Below are 19,907 nucleotides of genomic sequence, written 5' to 3'. Positions count from 1 at the left end.
CCTGGAGTCCTTGTCTGTTTTGCTCTCTATATTCTGCACTACTAGTTATTATATCTCTTTAAGTGATGCTATAGTTAATCCTACAATTAGAAGGAAAAAAGACAGTGGTAATTGTGAACTTGGACATAAGAACAATTTTAACTAGTAATTTACATAGAAGAGGAAACTAAAAGCCATATATCCCAAACTAACTATTCCATCCGTTTCACGTTATAAGATTTTCTAGTCTTATTTAGATTCATATATATGCTAATGAACTTAAACACATATATAAAAATATATATTTATATGTAGATGAATCTAGTCAAACCCAAAAAATCTGAAGTAGATCATACATATGTGCATGTGCACGTAGTAAAATTGTATTGCTGCTATACATGTGAATTTGCATCTTTAGTACTAATTAATTTGACTCTGAGCCACATGATCTAGCAGCCAAGACAAGCTAGCCTCACATGGTCCAACAGAATAAAGCATAGGACGTCAATTATTATTTGATGAGGACTATCTGACTTAGCACATTTGCGTAGAGATTAACTTTAGGTTTGGACTATATATACCTACTTGTTTGCTGCTCCTTGGCAAAAAAAAAAAAAAAAACAAGAAGAAGAAGAAGAAAAGAAAGAAAGAGAAAACTTGTTTGCTGTTTGATTCCAAATTTTCAATAATTGACGGCATATATAGGTTCTTTTACACTATAATTTATGCTTCCAACCCAACTCTTTTTCCAGGTGGTTTAACAAACTTGCAACTAACTAATTGCTGCATATATATTCAATATGACTCTCTGGATATTGCAAACCTACACACATCAGAGTGTGTGTCATGGTTGTATAGTGGAGGACCATGTCGTCATCACATCGACTGTTAGGTGTGGAATTAACTAATATAAAACGCATGCCACGTAGGTAATTAAGCAAAAGTGATTGAGCCGGCCCTAAAGTCAAAACATGAATTTGTTAAGTCGTTGAGGGCACGTAGGAGCTGCAGCCGTTGATGAACAAGTAGAGCCATTTCTGTTTGGAATTGCACACATATATACGTACAGCAGTACAAAGACTGCTGAGGTGCGTAATTTGACTTTACTGCCATGTTGCCATTCATGTGTAGCAGTGGAGTTGTGTAGTGCATGATCCTGCGCACCTTATGGTTTAAATCATGATATCTATAATTAAGTAATTGGCTTAAAAAGACTTCTATTATGTAAAAAAATCATGCTGCTATAGAAAAGGGGGCAACCAAATTTTTCAAAGAAAAGCTAAAAGTTCCTCTTGGCTTCGTTGCTCATTTTCTTTTACTTGAAACCTTGTCGAAAGGGGCTTACAAATTTACCACTAGTTTTTTCTAAATTGCAAAGATACCACTCGAAATAATAGTTCCAGTGGTATTTTTGTAATTTTCTAGTGGTAGTTTTACAATAATATTTTAAATCGGTGGCAAATTTGCAATAGTCCCTTGTCAAAAATACAGGTTTGTGTGCGAGAATTTCTTCATGGTCATAGCTTATTTTTCGAAGAAATATGATCAAAATAAAACAAACTACCTGCAACTTTTATATTCGTGCTCTTACTGACATAAAAGACTGACATAAAAGCCAAAGTAAGTGATTGAGGAAAACACGAAATCAATTCTAAAATCAGATCCTAAAATTAAATCCACGAAAATCAATTAATAGTAAATACAGAATTGTTGAAATCCATTCTCTTTTTTCACATAATCGCATAATAATAAGAGAAACAATTCCCTTTCATCTCCCTTGGCAACGGTTGATTTGTTGTCGAATCCATTGTGACGTGCCTTTCTTATTCAAGGCGGAGTTGGTGGCCACCGGGGCGAGGTTAGGTTAACCTGTTCCTTTGTGTGCGCCGATGATTGGGAGTTGACCCAGAAACCTCACTCTCCAAGCTCTCCCATCTCATCTTCTTGATGGCTTGGTTAATTTTGTTTAAGGTTTAATCATGCAGGCCCAACTGGCAGTGGCTCTTGATTCTAAATGTAGGGCAACAGATTAAACGTGAGTCCATTTCAACGATGCTCACGAAAGCAAGATCTTTACACGCACAGTACATGCAAATTGCTGTCGGCATACAAACACAAGAAGAAAAACACTCCGCCAGAAAAACTGTGCACAAGATTTCGCCCCCCTACGGAACTTACGGACAGTGGCACTAAAAACCACCTTGAATTTCCTGCATCCACGACAGTTTCATTTGTAAGTTCGGTCAGGACTAACAACAACCCATGGCACAGCACATATTTCGACAAGCACCCTACTAAGCGTCTAAATTGGAGATGGCTTGGTTAAAAGAAAGTTCATGCTTGAGAGTGTGGCAAGGAAACCGACAAATAATCCTTGGTTGTTTTCTCTCAGCAATGCGGTTGACACTCCATCTTCGCGGCAAGGCAATGGCTGTCAGTCACCACCGTGGTGGCGAAGAGGACGACGTCGACGGGCCACCTCTCCTTGCCTTGCCATGCCATGGCCAATTTGCGATTGACAAAAGGTAAGAGTTGCCATGGGAGGAAGGAACATCCATGGGCCCAGCCTAAAGCGACACATGCTCTCTCTCGTCTCTCCCCAGGCAAAACAGCGATATCCACAGCTCCCAGCTTTTTTGCACATGAGAGACACATCTAAAAGAATCTTTTCAAGGTGGGTTTTAAGGGGAAAAGGGTTACTCACTCGGCTCGTATTGACATCACCTGTGGGCTTCGATTCCGGTGAAAACAGTGACTGCAACACGAAAGTGGCCGCTTTTGTAGTCTTGGGGAGAATCTTGTTAGCTTCTCATGATCACACAGTGCTGCACTGTCTTGAATGGATGTTGATGTGGGTGGGGTAGGGATGCTTCCAGCTTCAGCAGATCCAGAACCCAGCTCTGGTGGTTTATTTCTGACCAGGTCATATTTGATGAATACAAACTGTACCAAGCAGAAAAAACATGGGCCTTCAGCAGGCTCTTCAACATGATTGCACTAATTCTAACAGCCCAGTGTGGTACTAGTATTTACATACGATCATTTAGTTTTTACAGTCTTCCATAGATGTCATCTGTAATATGTATTAACAAGACAAACATTAAGAAGCCCAGCCGAACAGGCATTATGAGTTGATGACAATCCCAACATCTAAAGCATCCTTCCAACACCAGTTCTCTGTCCTATAATGTAAGAAGCTTCCAGGCAGTTTTGGTGGACCATTAGATAGCAATGAGGACTTCATAATAATAACATGTAACTGCAGCAATATTAAAAAAAAACTGGCGTACATTAGTTCTTATGTCCTAACACAAGTGCCATAAAATTAACTAAAAAGGAATTATTAAATGCATACATCTGAAATGTACATAGAACCAGAGAAGGAAAACAAGGAAACAAAAAGGAAATAAGCAGAGTTGCGCAGCTAAGCACAAAAATTCTAACAAAATATGATAGATACTTCCTTTTTATTACAACACTATGTATCACAGGTTAAAAATACACTAACAAATTAACAATCTTAAATTAACAATTTTCTCAACCAAGCGCCACACTGTCAAACTCAGCATGTGTTGCGGAGTAACAGAACTTGCTCATTCTAAAGAAGTTACATATATCAGGAGGTTTCAAATCCTACCAACTGCAGCAACATGGCATCCTGTAGATTTACAGCTCAGTGGGAGCAATCCTAGTATGTCAACATTCTATGGTTGCACATCTATGTACAGAACCAACCAGACCATGGGGCATTATGAAGTACATTGCAGAAGAGAAAAAGAAGGGCTGCACATAAGGATTAGAAGAAACTATTAAGAAAATGCTGGTATAAAGTACTTACTGAAAATTATCAACCTCAAAAGTCACCAGATCTGCCTCACCAAATACTTTACCTGAATTTCCATGATTCAAGATTTGTTACTCTACTGATTTTTCCCTCACGTTTTTGTAGCTATCACCAATAAACGTTTTGTAGGAATATTTCCTCAACGTTTGTGGTGTCTAGAACGTCTTCTGGATCTGTCCTTATCAGATGAACGCCGACTACTGGATTTATGTCTTTCCTCATATTCATGATCACTAGAATCAGTATCAGGAATGCGAGTCTGGTGACGCTTTTTCTCACGGCGTTTCCTTTTAGTATGCTGGCTGTCACTGGAAGAATCAGCATAAGGACTTTTACTCCTGCGTGTTCTATGACTTGAATGTGACTTTCTTTTCTTACTCCTACGACGCTCAACAGAAGAATCAGAATCTGGACTTCCACTTCGGATTTGATGGCGTGATCTCCTTTTCCTACTCCTATGCTGATCAGAGGTTGAATCTGAATCTAGACCAACACTTTGGGTTTGACGATGCGAATAGTGTAAACTTCCTTTCTCAGCTCTATGCTCCTGCTTCTCATATTTCAAATCAAGCCTTTCAGCATTATCTGAAGGAGCATCTGCACTGGCATTGGCAACTACTGCCTTGTGAAGAGAACTCTTGTTCTCCTTTATTTCCTGAGAAGTAGTTGCCTTTCCATTTCTAGATATGCTACTTGCATTAGCTGTTGAAGGCATTTCTGGTCTAAATAAGACATTGGGTGGTGTAGGCTTTTCTGGTGGAACATCCAACCCCAGTTCTTTACCCAACGATTCTAGGAAGTCCTCGGCAACAAGACGATTGAGAACCATATTAGCATCTTCACTGGTCTTTACTGGATCAACTGGTTGATTAGTAAGAGGTTCATCCATATCATCATCTGAGTCATCAGAAAAGATAGCCTTCATGGAACAACAAATACATTGTCAAGACCCTCAAGTGTGCCAAAATATATTTTCAGACGATAAGGGGAGAGTAAGACCATTTATTCAGAAGTATAATGCTCCAAAGACTTAGGATATTTTAAGAATGAAATGTTTTGAAAGACTAACAAGATAGCTGAAGCTTTTATACCTATTACAGAATGTGCTCGCCACTTTAATATTCTATAGAAAGCAGCAGATGTAATTTAGCAATTCCATAGTTCTGGAAATAAGATACTAAACCAGAAACATCTGGTGGCATGAAAATAAGCAAACAACTAGTTTACTAAGTATCATGAAATTTTAAACAAGGTGATAGAAAAATTGAGATCAGTTACTCGAACGAACAAACTCAAGTTCTCTGACCTGTATGCAGGTATCTCACAAATTGTTTGAACCAATGCTGTAAATTTACTATTTTTTCAACGTTAATGGACTTTTACTTTACCCATGTTTTTTTTAAAAAAAAATACTATCATCCATTTCTTTAGGCATTTCTTATACAAAATGAGAAAAAATCATGACTACATTCCATGCCATATAAAGAGTGCCCTTCACCAGCACATGGCATCGCATTTCATGTTTGTCAGCCTGCAGGAGGCATGGTACATTGGTAGTACTTTCTACATTTTGAAATTAAAGTCAAAGACCAACATAAGTACAAAGGAGGACGCAGCAAATCTGCAGAAGTATTAATTACATGGCACATACACACTCAACCTCTTTTAGGTCTCCTAAAAGCGTAGATGATGGAATTTTTCTCTGTGCATAAAATTTGTGATATAGTGCAGTGGTAGGAGCAGATACAAGCATAAAGCACTTCAATTCCATTTTAATGTTCAACATAAGGCATACAAATTTACCAAACTGACCAGTCAATTTTCTATCCAATTGTTTAGTGGAAGAACTTGTGTATTGCTTGAGAGGAGCCAATGTGAATGCTCTTGATCATTTTTAGTATGAGATGAAATTAAAGGGCTTGATTATGTCATTTTATGGAGATGACAGGAGCCAATTCAATTTAACATTTGTCTGATTTCATTTGACTTTCTGGCCAATGTTGCCATATAGAACATCTATAGTGAGATGTTACCTTGTAAAGATCAACAGGCTTCTGCATACTGCTGGACCCAATATCAGGGTCAGTTGCACTCCCCTTTGCTTCTATCTCTGTTGTTCCTGGCTCAGAAGTATGTTGTGAAGCAATACTTGAACTTTCCTCTTTGTCATTTGTCCTCGTAGAGGATTCTGACATAAATATAAGGCTATCCATCTTGCTTCGTGGCCTTTGAACATACATTGGCTGCACATACATAATACATGATCAGTGCCCCATCTCTCATGAATGCTATTAAGAACATGTCAACACAAGAATATCAATTCCAATTGAAGTCAAATGATTAATGTCTGGAGCAAAAATGGCAGAAATGGAGAAAACCATGCCAAATAAAAGAAAATCCATTCAGTTCAAAATAAGAAATATAATAGTACTGTAAATTTAACTCTTTTTATGGTTGTTAAATAACAGAGGTAAAGTACGTATTTCACCCCAGAACTAAAGAATTGACTTTGAGAAGTGTTCAAGGGCATAGTCATAGGAAAAGCCGTCCCCGTCTCAAGAACGCAGGGGCATTTTCATTCCTACGGTCTTACCTTGTAAAAACCTCTCCCAGGTGTACCACAGATCAGTGCATTAGGGATAGTCCGTAGTTGAGTAGATGGGGAAAATTGTTCAGGAAAAAAACATAAAAGAAGGGAAACTTTGACCGATCCTTATGTCTATTATATACAAAAAGGGAGACCTTGCAAGAGTACAAATGCAGTTGGCTGACAGGATCATTACTTTTGTAAGTACCTAGAATGTTTTAGGTTATTCCATGCAATAAGTCTTTTACAACATTTATCCAGAGGGTATTATTAATAAGTTTATAGAAAGCAATAAACAACAATTCATATTTACCTTTCCCATGAAAGGATCAACGATGTCAAAACGCTTGCATAGTATTGGTGATGGCCGCCATTCAAACTCCTCCCTCCGTGGATAGATTGATTTCTCATCTTGTGCTGGTATCAATTTCTGAAAAAATATCAAGGTAACAACGGTGGATATATGAAAGATATGAAATTATTGATTGGTCTTTATATGTTAAAATACCTCTGATTCAGTAGATGATACAAATCGTTGCTCATTTATTCCAGTTAAACCCAACAATGATAAAGGATCCAGAGCCTTTTTTTCCTTGCCCTTTTCAATTGTCTCAGCAGCAGCCTCAAAATCTAGTCTTTCACGGGCACGGTCAGCATCTGACATAGTACTTGTAGGTATAAGATTTGCAGCGCGAAGGCCTCCTTGGTATTTGTCCTTAAGAAACTGCTCAAACCTTGCCTGCTTTGCAGGATCATTTCTGAAAGGCTTTTCATACTCTGGTAGGCCATCCTATTGTCAAACATGAATAATACAATCATAATTACACCAAGCTTAGACGATTCATATAATCAATGTCAAGTTGATAGTGAGAAAACAAATAAATAGTACAAAATCCATTTCACAAACTCACAAGCGATATTGGCTTCACAAATGTGTCACCAAGATTGGACTGCAGTTGAATTGTCTCCTTTGCAGGTAAGGATGAGCTAGATGGTTTAGTGCTTCTATCAAGGGGCTTTTCACCAAGAATCTTTCCACGATTTTCAGCAGTCAACTTATCAGAAGAAGTCTTGGATTTCACAGTATCAGGTCTTCGTTGATCAATATACTTCTGCTGATACTCCCATAACTTCCTTGAATAGTAGCTACAACCATCTCCTTCATTAAGGAAATTAAACTGTGTATTTGTTTTGCTTTTCTCTTTGTAAAAATCCTCAATATGTTTTCCACAACGAGCAACCATAGCGGCACAACCCTCAATCAATAATCTCAAGCTAGTGTCTTCTGGAGGAGGAACCTCAGGAGGGGCCAAATCAGAAAAGTTATTAACAGCCTGGAGTGGAGTTAGAAACTTGTGGCGACCATCAAAATTAGCTGGGATGTCAGGAGGATCAAATCTGGAAAGTCAAAATACCACCAAACCACACAATGACATACAACGTGCATATATAGTGGGTGAAATACACAACTGAATCAATTAAAATTGCAGCAGCAATGCTTATTGTTCATTCCTTCTGCATGTATACGGTATTTGGGGGCTTAAGCTATCATTACATTAATAGCACAGAATACATAACAGCTTCATGTTAAAAGGACTAAAGAAGTAATATATTCATAACTGCATGTCCATAATTGCACTCAAGTTATGTTATGATTCATGTAACACTTATCAGTGATTTGGTACAAAAATATAGGACTCGACTAAATAATCGTAGAACATAGCATGATAGCATTATGTAATCAGAAAGCTCAGAAAAAAGAATATAAGTGCACCTAAATATAAGGAAAATGATTCAGTTTCTTTCAGTTTAAATAAGTATGCTCATAAATCAAAATAAAGAATTAAAATGGAAAATTCAGTCAAAAAATCAAATAGAAAAAATATCATATAATGTGAATTAAAAAACAAGCATCACCTTTCAAGTTTGTACTCAGAACTTGAGGCGATTTTAAAAGCCAGGAAGACACCTCTTTTCCTGTCTTCAAGTTTATAATTACTATCGTTGGCTGTCTTTGGAGGCTCAATATCAACTTCCATTTGCTCATATGCAAAACCTAAAGACGAGTATAGGGTTAGAATAGCAAGTCAGGCAAGAAATCAAGTGTCAGAAGGCTTCATTCAGCTGACTATACAATTATGAAGATTAATGCACAAAAGCATTTCAGCAGGTCCTTGTGCACATGAAACTGTCATATGCTATGTTAATGCAAATAAGGTAGAAAATTGACTTGATTATTTAATTACCTGATGCATAAATATCCTCATCTTCAACACCTAGATCCTCGAGTGCTCCAATCCCAAAGCCAGGAGCATATTGTCCTGCTGATGATCCAAACAATAGATAAGGTTTCTTCTTTTCCGAATATTCAAGCAATGTCAATAGGAAAAAAAATGAACACACAGAAAGAACTATAATTTATTCACTGAAGGCACCCAAATTCAAGTTGAAGGTGACTCAAAATTGGGTTTTGAGGGGGTCCACAAACACCTTCCCACTGACTGAACTAGGGTCGGTACCCTTAATATCATTAACAGAATAAGTGGTGCAGAAGAACTATGATGCGTCGTACAGTTTGAAATCAGAAGACTTCCCCTCATTGAAACACCACTTCTATTGCAGTCCCTAGCTGACTTCTGCAATCTTTTCCTATCTACAAAACAAACAAATGTGAGATCATTCTAAGGAAAAAAAAATCCTGTGTGTATCTTGTACGAATAAAGTACCTTTAAACTCAGGAGCATGCTTGAATGGGTCAAAACCTAACCCATGCAAATCTTGCTTGGGATGAAGAACATATACCTAAAATATTTATGCATTATCAGAAAGATCAGTAGATTTGTACTTCTTCATGAATACCACTAATGTACCATGCAACTATATGTATGGAAAATAATTCTAAGTTGTTGATAATTTCTTAGAGCCTTCAAGCTATAATACTCACAATTAAGCGAAAAGAAACAGTGTATTCTTAGGAACTACGAAGTAGAATAACTTAATTTAATAATAGTAATTAATACTGTTCCAATTTAGCCAACCAAAACATGCAAAAGTACACTGTATGTATTCTGAAGCAGTGGTTAAAAAACAGAGCTACAACATACAAGGTTTCAATCCATCATGTACATCATAACAAATCAGGAAGAGAAATGTATCCATTTGGACTTATGATGCAAAATAATATTTGTTCTACTCAGTACTTACCGGGGTATTTCCCGTAGAATGTAACCCCTCAAGTGATTCTGTGGCCTTTTCATCCTTATCAGACTTGTGTGAATCAATTTGTAGTTTTTCACCATCAGTATTTATACCAGAGAGTGCAAGGAAAGCTTTTCTCGCTTCCCTGCGTGATTCTGCACATCAGCAATAAATATTTAAAAAGTAGATTATCAACTTAGAAACAATTGGTACTACTGAACCATTTCAAAAGCACAAATAAAATTTGGGATAAATAATGTTTATGGACAAAGGGTAACTTCTGAACTCAGATTCTCAGAATATGGTATAGCAGGCTAGAGTGCAGTATATTGTAAATTTCATTCCAAATGATACGCTGCAATATGGGTAGGAATGGCAAAATTTATATGTACAAGATACTTAAGAGAACATGGGATTTTTAATAGAGCAGATGAACAGTCCAAAATTCGAGTGGTAGCTATGAAATGTATACCATATAAGGAGTCAGTATGTGCATCTCTGATTGAACGTCCTTGGCGCCAGCCCATTTTCATTAATAACTTCACCCCTGCTCAAATGATGTGAAGCTGTCATCTCATCGCAAGTGGTACATACGAATTCTCACCATGGTTTAGATGTTATAAGAATAGAAAATAACAGACCAATTGAAGTAGTAGCAGGGACCACCAGCTCATCAGGAATAGGTCCAGGTATAGCGGATGGTCTGCACATATTGAAGTAAGATGGATATGTAAAGAACACAAATGCTAGTTCAAGTCAGTACATTTAGACTGCAGTGGCATTCGAGTTAAAACGCCTAGCTGTAATAATATAAATAGATAAAGAACATGCAACGCTAGAAACTAACATGCACATAGCCAGTCAAATTCTACTTCCTCCATATAAAAATATAGGCATCCTTACGTCAACATTTGTAATATTTGACTAATTACTAAACTAACCATATATATCTTTACTGTTGCATATGTGATCATTATATTCATATTTGAAACTACTTTCATATGATGTGCATTTCGTAGTTGTTGATAGTAACATCATAGAAGTAATTAATAGTCAGTATATGATTGGAGACTGTAATATCCTGAACACCTTATATTTTTCATATAGAGGGTGTAGCATACAGCATATCAGATGTGCATAGCTGATATTTTTTTTGTTCCTTTCTTTTTCTTTTCTTGTTCAATTTCGCATTTTAGGGAGTTCGATGCTTCCACATTGAGAGGCTATTCTCCAGAAAAGTTGATAGGGACCAAGATATTTATAAATCATGTTGGTAATACAGCTAAAATAAATGGATAAAACTATCAAACCTCTCTTTCTGTTCCTTGGATGCTTGCTTTCGGGCATATTCTGTAGCTGTCAAACCAAATGTATCATACTGCTGAGATGTTTCCAACGCGTTGCCACCCATATCCTGCATGTTTTCCTGAGTTGTTAATACATTGATGCACATTCTTATGACAAAAATCAGCCATTTAGAGGTCAGGAAGAGTTAAATAAGTCTTTATTTGATGTCAGATCGAGAAGCACTGGTCAGAGGTTCGAATCCTACTTGGGGAGATTTAATTCATAGACATAGAATGGTGAAGTTTTGTTAACTTTCTACGTTAAATAACCAGCAAGGACTACAAGGTTAAGTATCTTTTGCTTATGTAATGCAGCCCTAGAGGTACCTTTATGCAAGTATATGTAAGAGGAACAATCAGTCAGTATCAACTGCTTCAAGAAAATCATAAGCTCATCATTTCCCTAATAATCAAATAAAAATTTGTAGATATTGAAAATTAAAATCTACTTATTTATTATTGTACTACCTACATTGCAAAGCAATTAATTGACCCAAGATACTAAGGTTCGGATGAAAAATGGTATCTTCACTTTTAATGCAAATATTAACAAAAAAATTGCAAGCAGGCATCTTAAGACAGTTTGCTGCATGTGTAGATGATACTGTTTCTTTATCATCGAATATAGAACAGAGCCATGACCACCTTGATAGAACTGCCTAAGATAACTTGTGAGGTACTAGAGGTAACATAAATTAAAAGAAATGTCAATCTTTGATTGCTTTTAACTGGAGATACCTATCATAACTTCAAAAAAAGCATATAACTTCCAAGGCATTGATATTTAATTAAAAGGAAGTAACATGGGTACTTCTCAACCATAAAATTAAAAAAAACTGCAGAACTGGATCTATGGATGTGTCAGTTCCCTGCCAGGTGGTCAGGATTAGTTTTCCAATGGTTAGTTTCAATAAGTAAAACCTTAAGTCTAAAATTGACTGGTTCCATCCAAAATCATTACCAATGTGAACTTAATATTTTAAATATGAAAATCTAAGGCTAGAACTTTCTTCTGTTACAAGATTTAGTTAGATAAAGGAGCATAAATAACTAGACGTTCATACCCCAATCAAGGGGCAATATTTCTAATAAGCCAAATTTTGCCTGTCAAAGAGACAAGTTCAAAGATTGAAGTGTTTGAATGCACTTGTTTCTTCCTCAGTACAATGTGGTGTGTCTGTTTGTAGTAGAGGCCAGGCCAGCATGTTTAGCAGTTTGAGATGTAGGATCTTGATTTGAAAGACAAAAACACGGTCCCATTGTTGCAAATTGCAGAACAAAAGAAAAACCGTATATGCTTTGCATTTTCACCTCAGCTCTAAAAACACTGACCCTTAAATAATTAGGGGTGCAAAAAAAAGTTATGTACCTTTATGTCCTCCTCATCAAGAAAACTGTATACGCTTTGCTTTTTCACCTCAGCCCTATTTTTCCGTGATGATGTGAATGTTTGTGGAGTCCATCCTGGAGTAAACCACATTGGTTTTATTACAATATATTCTCATCCAATTCATCAGGGTTTCTCTTTCATATAAGAAGCACATGCTTATGACAGCATACCCTCTTTTGTGCCAACGGTATTGTAATAGCCAGCTGAGAAACCTCCAGTAAATGCGCCATGGAATCTTCTTCGCCCTTCCTCATCCCTCACCTGCAGGCCAATTACCGTCTCAACTCTTAATCATATTATCATTACTTGAAGTGAATCATCCACCACATAACTTTATGGCAATGACATGGAGTTTAGAACCTAAAAATGTAGCCATAGAAGAAGTTAAGACTTATCCCGTACACTAGCACCACAAACCCTAGGCTGAAGGGTACATGGCGAAATGCATTGCGACTCCACAAAAAAAAACATCAGAGAAGTTCAACGGCTCACATACGTACAACCCTAAAACGGACCAGAATCTCCTGCTGGCTTTCCTCTCAAAGCCCCAAACTACGAGCAAGCCTGTGGCCGTAAGCTGGAATCAACCAAGCAACCACCCACCACGGCAGCCATCAGCTCAGCTTCAGAGGACAAACTACGGATGTGGAGAGAGCTCTACCTCCTGCTTCCAGGCGGGGAGGGCGCGGAGCTGGCCGGCCTCGGCGACGGCCCGGCGCTTGCGGGCGGAGGTGTCCTCCTCCCGCTCGATGGGCGTCCCGTAGACCACGAGGTCGTCGTCGTCGTTGTCGTCGAACCCCATGGTGGCGGGGTCGGGGGGGCGTACGCCGGCCCGGGGCAGGAAGCCCTAGCCCGCCGCGCCGGATGCGGGATGCCGGCGCCGCGGAGGGGGTGCGGCGACGTCGGTCGGGGTTTCTGGAAGACGAGGGCGAGGGCGGTGGACGGACTAGAAGCGTGGGTGGGCCAAATTTTGTTAGGCCCAGAAAGGAATGGGCCCATCCTGATCCATTGTTATTTTTTTGGGAAAAGAGGGGGAAGAAAAGCCCAGGCAACAATCTAAATCTAAATCTATCTAGGCCGCGTGTTTCCAGTTAGCTAACTTATCTCTCTCTTTTTTCGCGCGGACATTTCCCAAATTGTTAAACGGTGTATTTTTTATAAAATTTTTCTATAGAAAAGTTGTCTTAAAAAATCATATTAACCTATTTTATATTTTTTAATAATTAATTAATCATGTACAAATCTATTTCTACGTTTTACGTACCAGGGATAAGTTAACTTATCCTCCCCACTTCAAACGCGGCCCTAATCTAATCTAAAATCTTAAAGCCTGCCCGGTTTTGAGGCCTTCTCAGCGTTTTGGCTGTCGTGGACGGTCGGTCATGGCAACGCATGTCCCCTGGTTGCTTGTGCCGCTCTGTGCGCTGCGTGCACGGTGCGCCGTCTCGCTGCAGGGTGGGGTCGGCTCGACCGCTTTGTGCATGCTACTTGCTGCGGCTCAAGCATGTTTGCTCTGTCCATAGATTGCTTCCTCTATTGCTGGGAACGTGCGCATGGCCAGCTGTGCCATGGGACCACCTGGCGTCAGCATGCATGCGCGTCCTATCGGTGGGCCCGCATGGCGTCGCTCGCGTGTGTCGCCCGGCTCACCATGTTATACTTCTGTGTACTTTTGACTGGTTTTGCACCTTCTGGTGGACCGGTGGACTTGGTCTTTCCTCTGCTGCCAGAGACCAGCCATCGTTGTGTTGCACCTTTTTCTTACGCCTGGTTTAGTGGTCCACAACCAATTTTCCCCTGCCAGAGGCGTCGGTCTTCGCACGGTTGTGGCAGCCATCCTTGTGGGGGGCATGTTTGACGCGCCGACACGTTGCCGTGCATGGTGTTGGTCCCTTCTTCGGATTTCCTGCGCTCATTTTTTCCTGTTACTTCTTGTGTGTCCTGGGTTAGCCTGTCTGGCCAACATTGGTGGGTTCTCGCTGGTCATAGTACAGAGAGACCAGGTTATCCTTTGCCTTTTTGGAGGCATGTCTGAGAGCAAGTTCAGTAGTATAGCCAACTATTGGCTCTAATTCATTTATATCCAATCTAATAGCCAATTCATACAATACTTACCTATAAAACATCAATATATGGTCTCACATGTTATACACATATTTTGTCTTGGATTCCGTGTGTATCTGACTACAAATTAGTAGTTCACCTCTTTTCTTTCTCCTCTCATATCTTTAAAATATATTTATAGTTGGCTTATAGCCCTACTATTGTACCTACTCTGGCCATTCACAGCGGGGTTCACCCTCACATGGCACGAAACTCCCTAGAGACACACCAGGCTACTTAAAAGTGGGGCCCATAGTATTTTGTAATTTACACTCTCTCTCCACATTTCCCTATTCTCACCACCCCGCCCTCTCTCAGCTCTCTCACCGAGTGGGCGCCGGCGGGCCTCGGCCGGCGCGGGTCTCGCCGGTGCCGGCAGGGCTCAGCCATGGAGGCCGTGGGCGGCAGAGGCGGCCGGCGTGGAGCGGCCGAGGAGTCGGTCGGCCGACGGCGGCAGCGGCTGTGGCGCTCGGCGTCGGTCGTGCGGCAGCGTCGAGGCAGAGCTTGGGGCGGCGGGCAGTCGGGGCGGGCGCTGCGACTGCGGAGGCCGGCACGGTTTCGTGCAGCCTCCTTCTCCGTTTTTCCTCTTTTCCATCTGAACCTTGACCACTCACGCTCTTCGTTCCTTTTCCTCATGTTTGGTTTCCGTTATTGCAATCTACGCTGCATCTGTATTTCGTTTTCCCTGTCATGGCCTGGTAACTTTTCCCCATTATCTGTGTTCTTTCCCGATCTATGCTCTCTATGTGCTAACGAAACTAAAGACTTTCTCTTCTGGTCATGTGTCTTCTTTATATATTGTTGTAGGCCAGTCGATTTAGGTGCATCTTCTTCCCTGTACAAGAAGAGTTCGTGAGCTTGCTGCCTGCCTATGTCTATCAACGTTTGCTAGGTAATACTATTTCGATTTGCCTAATATTTATTTCCATACGTATCAGTTTGGTCTGTTCCTTTGGTGAGTTTTGATTACGTGTTGCTGATATTAGTTCCTTCGATGGTGCAGGGCCCTGTTTCTTTTGGTTGCAGCCGTTTTTCTTTGGTTTTCTGCATTGGCCAGCTCCTCGTGTAGCAGCTTGGTGTGCTGGTGTTTTTGCTCCCGTTGTGTGTGTTGTCTATTCAGAGCTTGGTTTGCTCCCTACAAGGTATATCATATTTTCCCTCTTCTTTATTTTCCTGTCCTTTTTCCAGTGTGCTGCATTGCTGCGTGTGTTTTCTTGACTTGCATACCATCTTCAGGTCTGCACGGTTTGTTCCTTCTACTTCTACCAAAAACAGAAACAGATTCCTGCCCACATTTACATCCATTTAGTAGCAGCACAATCAAAAAACTACACCCGGATCGAATGTTCCAACTATATATAACTATGTATGATCAGCATGTTTAGCAGAGCTCATGTTGTTAGTTACGATCTCCAAGGGACCGATCCACACTGTGCCACCTCATTCCCTGATCCCCACCGCCGATCATCGCCGACAGCACGAGGGAAGTCCGCTAGCCGCCGCCGACGCGCGCGGACCACCAACCTCCGTCGCCTGTCATTGACGGGGCCGAGCGGGAGAGAGAAGGGGAGACGCAAGCGTGTTGGTCCGGGCGCCCTGCGGAGCCTTCGCCCAGGTCCACCCGCGAGCAGAAGAAGTTCAAGGAAAACAAACTCCAGCTCTTTGTATTAACCTATGTAAGAATTTCTCTTTTCTCTCCATGGACATGTTTTATACGGTCTATCATGCCTCTTCTAGCAGCAAAACCAAAGGAAAGACGGGGATATTTTCTTGCTACTAATTCTGCTTTAACTTGAAGGCCAGCTAATAACCAATTCAGGCGAACCACTAATCTAGGTAAATATCCATAATAGTTTTTGTATGGATTTCATCCTCTCCTGATCTAGAAATTTTATTTTTTCGGAGAAGCTAGAAGGACAGCAAAGGAGCTGTTGACGGTGGGGGAGATGTTTAGGTGCCTGGCCATCAACAGGTAGATTTTTTAGCCCCTTTGCAGATCAGCGTAAGGCATATCTTGTATTTTCTTCCAGGGTCATATTGCCAACCATCTTAGGTGTGAGAAGTGACCAAATTGATGTCTGGTGTCCTACGAAAAGTGAGCTACGAATTAATCTGGACCACCGATTATATCTAAAACAATAATCTATGCAGGCTTATAGTTCGTAGTTCCTAAATGTATAATTTTGGCATTTCATGAGAAGTATGGCAGAGAGTTGGCGAATACAATCATTCAATGATAGATTTGGATATGCTGCTGACTTGCAGTGCAATTTTAATTTGTGTTGTGTATGGTCTGGCACTCTGGCATTATTTGAGTTGACATGAATAATAGATGTGAGGTAACTATGAAACCATCTAATGTGTCAGGCGATTGCATGGTTGCAAAAGCCTATAAAAGCCTATACTTTTTATGTGGTTTGTTTTTAACAACCAAATCTCTTAAAGAATGTTAAGAAATAAACACCATTTTCCTCTCTTCCGCTGAGCAGCATACCATAGGGTAGATTCTAGGACTAAAAAGTTGGCATTTTAATATTAACGATGAATATGCAACTATTTTTCTGAAATAAATTTAGAAAAATAAGGTTTTATTACTTTTGTGACAATTCAAATTTTATGGTTTAACCAGTTGTAATAGGTTCCCTAATCTACCGAACATCAATGAGCTACCATCTTAAAATGAATATATATGGCTATTGCTCTGTGAATAATATGAGAAACCAAAAGAAAAGGCAATGAATTTGCACGGCATCGGCTAGCCTCTTCAACCCCAAGCCACTGCCACGGGGATCTCCTCCTACCCACCAGCCTCCGCCACGCCGCCAACCGATTCTTCCCTCCACGCTCGCGCACCACAACCACTCTGTGACATGGAAATGGTGGAGTGCTCCTTGTCCTCCGCCCGGCCCCGCCGCCGCCGAAGACGACGATGGCAGCGTCAGAAGGCGACGGCTGTCGCGCTGCGCTGGGGAAAGCGCCTGCGGGGCTCGCCGCGGCGGCCATGGTGTCACTGACCGAGTTCGCCGTGGAGCCCCTCCCGCCACCGTCTCCATGGCACACTCACCGCTTGAGTGGTAATTTGTTCGCTTTGATCATACTATCTCTCGTTGGTGTTTGCATTACCCTGTTTTGACCCAAAAAGTGCAGCGTGGAGATGGTCTTACAATTCATTATAACACCTTACATGAGATATATTCGTGCATCACTTGCCAAATATTATTGGCTGACACTGGCAAACAATTCCATGTAATGTTTATTTGATTACTTAATGATCTACCATACTGTTAGATTAGATGGCTCATTAAGTGTACCATTGTTTGGGATGATTGTGTGCTATTTTTACATGAACATTCTTATATATTTGCTTCATTATTTGCAATTTGGGATTTTTTAGGCAATATGCTGCCAAAATTTTGTAAAAAAACAAACAAAACTATGTCAATTTTGTTACCACAATTTTTTTAAAATTTATTCAAATTTTAATCTTAGTCAAATTTATCAAACTTCAGTCAAATATCAATCAAAACCGACCCAAATATGTTAAAAACAAGTTAAATATTATAACTATTTCTTACCGTACATGTGCAAAAACAGGGCTAAATATGCAAATAATACTAACAAAACATGATCAAATGTACAAGGGTAAAGACGTCCACTTTTTTCTCACTTAACACCATTAACCCAACTTAACGGAGTGGGGCCAAACGTGAGCTTCAATTTTGAAAACCGAGGCCAAATCTGCAAAGTGAAAAAAACATGGCTAAATCTGTAATTTGACTCTAAAGTAGGACCAGTTATACAATTGCCCCTTTTTTTCTACCTATCTATTACTTATTTGTTCTTGAGATTTAGTTTTTGATTCATCTTTAATTATTGAGATTCATAAATTTATCTGTTTCACTTCTATGCAGCTCTCACTGATTAGTCACCAAGAGTGCTCCACAGCTCAGCCTGAACGGCACCCTCGGGTTTTGTTTGCATCAATCATGTTTGAGGCAATTGAGCACTCACGTTACTTTTAATGCATAAAATGTATTTGGCAATATTTTTTAGTGTAATTTGGATTGTGCTAACAAGAACTATCAGCACACAAAATGGTCTTGTATGCGATGATGAATTGATGATACCATTAAAGGTTGTGTGTTTGTTAATGTAAAGTGAGAAGCTATGATTTTGTCATTGCCATTTCTAGATGAAGATTAGCACATATAATATATAGCATCATTATAGGTTACATTCCACTTGTATTATCAATCTTGCTAATTACATTCACATATTCACATTCATCAGCACAAGAAGCTAACAAAACAATAAACTAACTTCCTCAAGGATATCCAATGATTTACAATCCTGTATGATTAGAAAGAAGTAAGGGCTACATTATTCAGAATGCTAGCTTAATTAACCCACCAGTATATATTTAGATGATAAAATTACATATGGCAAATGTATTACTGATTAGCACTTCAGCCTTCTTCAGTAATATGCAGACAATCATGCATGTACATTGTATTTTGTTGTACGGATAATATACAATGACAACCTTCCATGTTTCGGATTTTGGAAAATATAATCCATAAAATTACTTTACACTATATTTCCCAGCAACACTAGGTAGATTTTCTGGTAGGGCGCGCGTAGCACGCCATCCTTCCTAGTATGCAAAATGCTTCCTGTCTGCTCTAGTTTTGTCTCGTCTTTTTGCTCTCGCTTAGAGTTATATTTATAAATTATATTATAAACTGATTTTGATATTTTTATGTTGTCATTTATTTTTAAACTTAATTTGAAGTCTTTTGCTTTTGTTTTTCATAAGCATAAGGGAAACGTGGTATTATGGTCGATTCAAATATAATTTGTAGTTTAATTAAAAGTCTCAGCATTCGTCAACTTTTCCTTCCTCCGGATTTATTTTCCTCCGCCACACTTCCTTTTTCGTTTTAAGTATGGCAAGAAGGAAGCAGAGGAGAGCAAACGGCAATTTAGTGTGCTAACCAAATTCTCTATAAATCCATCTTGTATCCATTTTTTTACCTTTTCACACATTTTTAATAAATAGTTTTATTACTAAACCTTTAACAAAAATATTTTCACGGTATAAACCTTTTGGCCACGCTAATGGCAGTGGAATTGTAAGACAACACTACCACAGCAGAATGTTTGGCATGTCAGGCTTGTCACGCCAGTGATACTGTCATAACAAGACAACACTATCATGCTAGTGTCGGTGGCGTGCCAAGCAGCTTGCGTGACAGTTTCTCTCGTCAAGCTACCAACACCGGCGTGGTCAAAGATTTATACGGTAAAAATATTTTCCTTCGAGATTTAGTAATAAAATTATTGATTAAAAAGGTTTTTAAAATAAAAAAAGTCTCTTGTATCTGACTGCCTTCGTCTCACAAAGACTCTATTTTTAGTTTCTCTTACTTGTCCCCCAAAGACTTTATTTCTCGAGCAATT

At 39.5% G+C, this 19,907-nt stretch overlaps 1 protein-coding gene and 1 long non-coding RNA gene across 9 annotated transcripts; one reads left to right on the top strand and one right to left on the bottom strand.

The window, feature by feature from the left end:
* Nucleotides 1–1,662: 1,662 nt before the first annotated feature.
* Nucleotides 1,663–13,265, bottom strand: LOC102700718 (G patch domain-containing protein TGH homolog). Of its 5 annotated transcripts, XR_001550569.2 has the most exons (18): nt 13,006–13,265; nt 12,515–12,605; nt 12,324–12,418; nt 10,919–11,022; nt 10,250–10,311; nt 10,081–10,155; nt 9,615–9,763; nt 9,137–9,212; nt 8,983–9,063; nt 8,657–8,734; nt 8,328–8,466; nt 7,322–7,808; nt 6,919–7,200; nt 6,724–6,840; nt 5,857–6,066; nt 3,818–4,742; nt 2,684–3,238; nt 1,665–2,189 (listed from the first exon to the last, which is right to left on the bottom strand). XR_001550569.2 is itself a non-coding variant. In XM_006656036.3 (16 exons), exons 1-16 carry the CDS (start codon nt 13,144–13,146, stop codon nt 3,963–3,965), a joined length of 2,967 nt encoding a protein of 988 aa, XP_006656099.1. In that variant the 5' UTR covers nt 13,147–13,265; the 3' UTR covers nt 3,479–3,962. The 5 variants fall into 5 exon arrangements, 1 of the variants encoding a protein (XP_006656099.1); XR_423601.3 differs by having other exon boundaries at nt 1,663–3,238; XR_001550570.2 differs by having other exon boundaries at nt 1,663–3,238; nt 3,870–4,742.
* Nucleotides 13,266–14,877: 1,612 nt separating this feature from the next.
* LOC107304389 lies at nt 14,878–18,605 on the top strand. Of its 4 annotated transcripts, none has more exons than XR_001550459.2 (6): nt 14,878–15,145; nt 15,255–15,339; nt 15,451–15,589; nt 15,684–16,283; nt 16,360–17,521; nt 18,359–18,605. It is a non-coding gene; the product is annotated as an uncharacterized LOC107304389 (long non-coding RNA). The 4 variants fall into 4 exon arrangements; XR_001550458.2 differs by having other exon boundaries at nt 16,356–17,521; XR_001550460.2 differs by having other exon boundaries at nt 16,353–17,521.
* The last annotated feature ends 1,302 nt before the right edge of the window (nt 18,606–19,907 follow it).

The sequence above is a fragment of the Oryza brachyantha genome, chromosome 6 (assembly GCF_000231095.2).
Source record: "Oryza brachyantha chromosome 6, ObraRS2, whole genome shotgun sequence".
NCBI classification, from domain to species: domain Eukaryota; kingdom Viridiplantae; phylum Streptophyta; class Magnoliopsida; order Poales; family Poaceae; genus Oryza; species Oryza brachyantha.
Note: the sequence above shows the minus strand (reverse complement) of the source record. Positions and strands in the feature narration are given on the sequence as shown.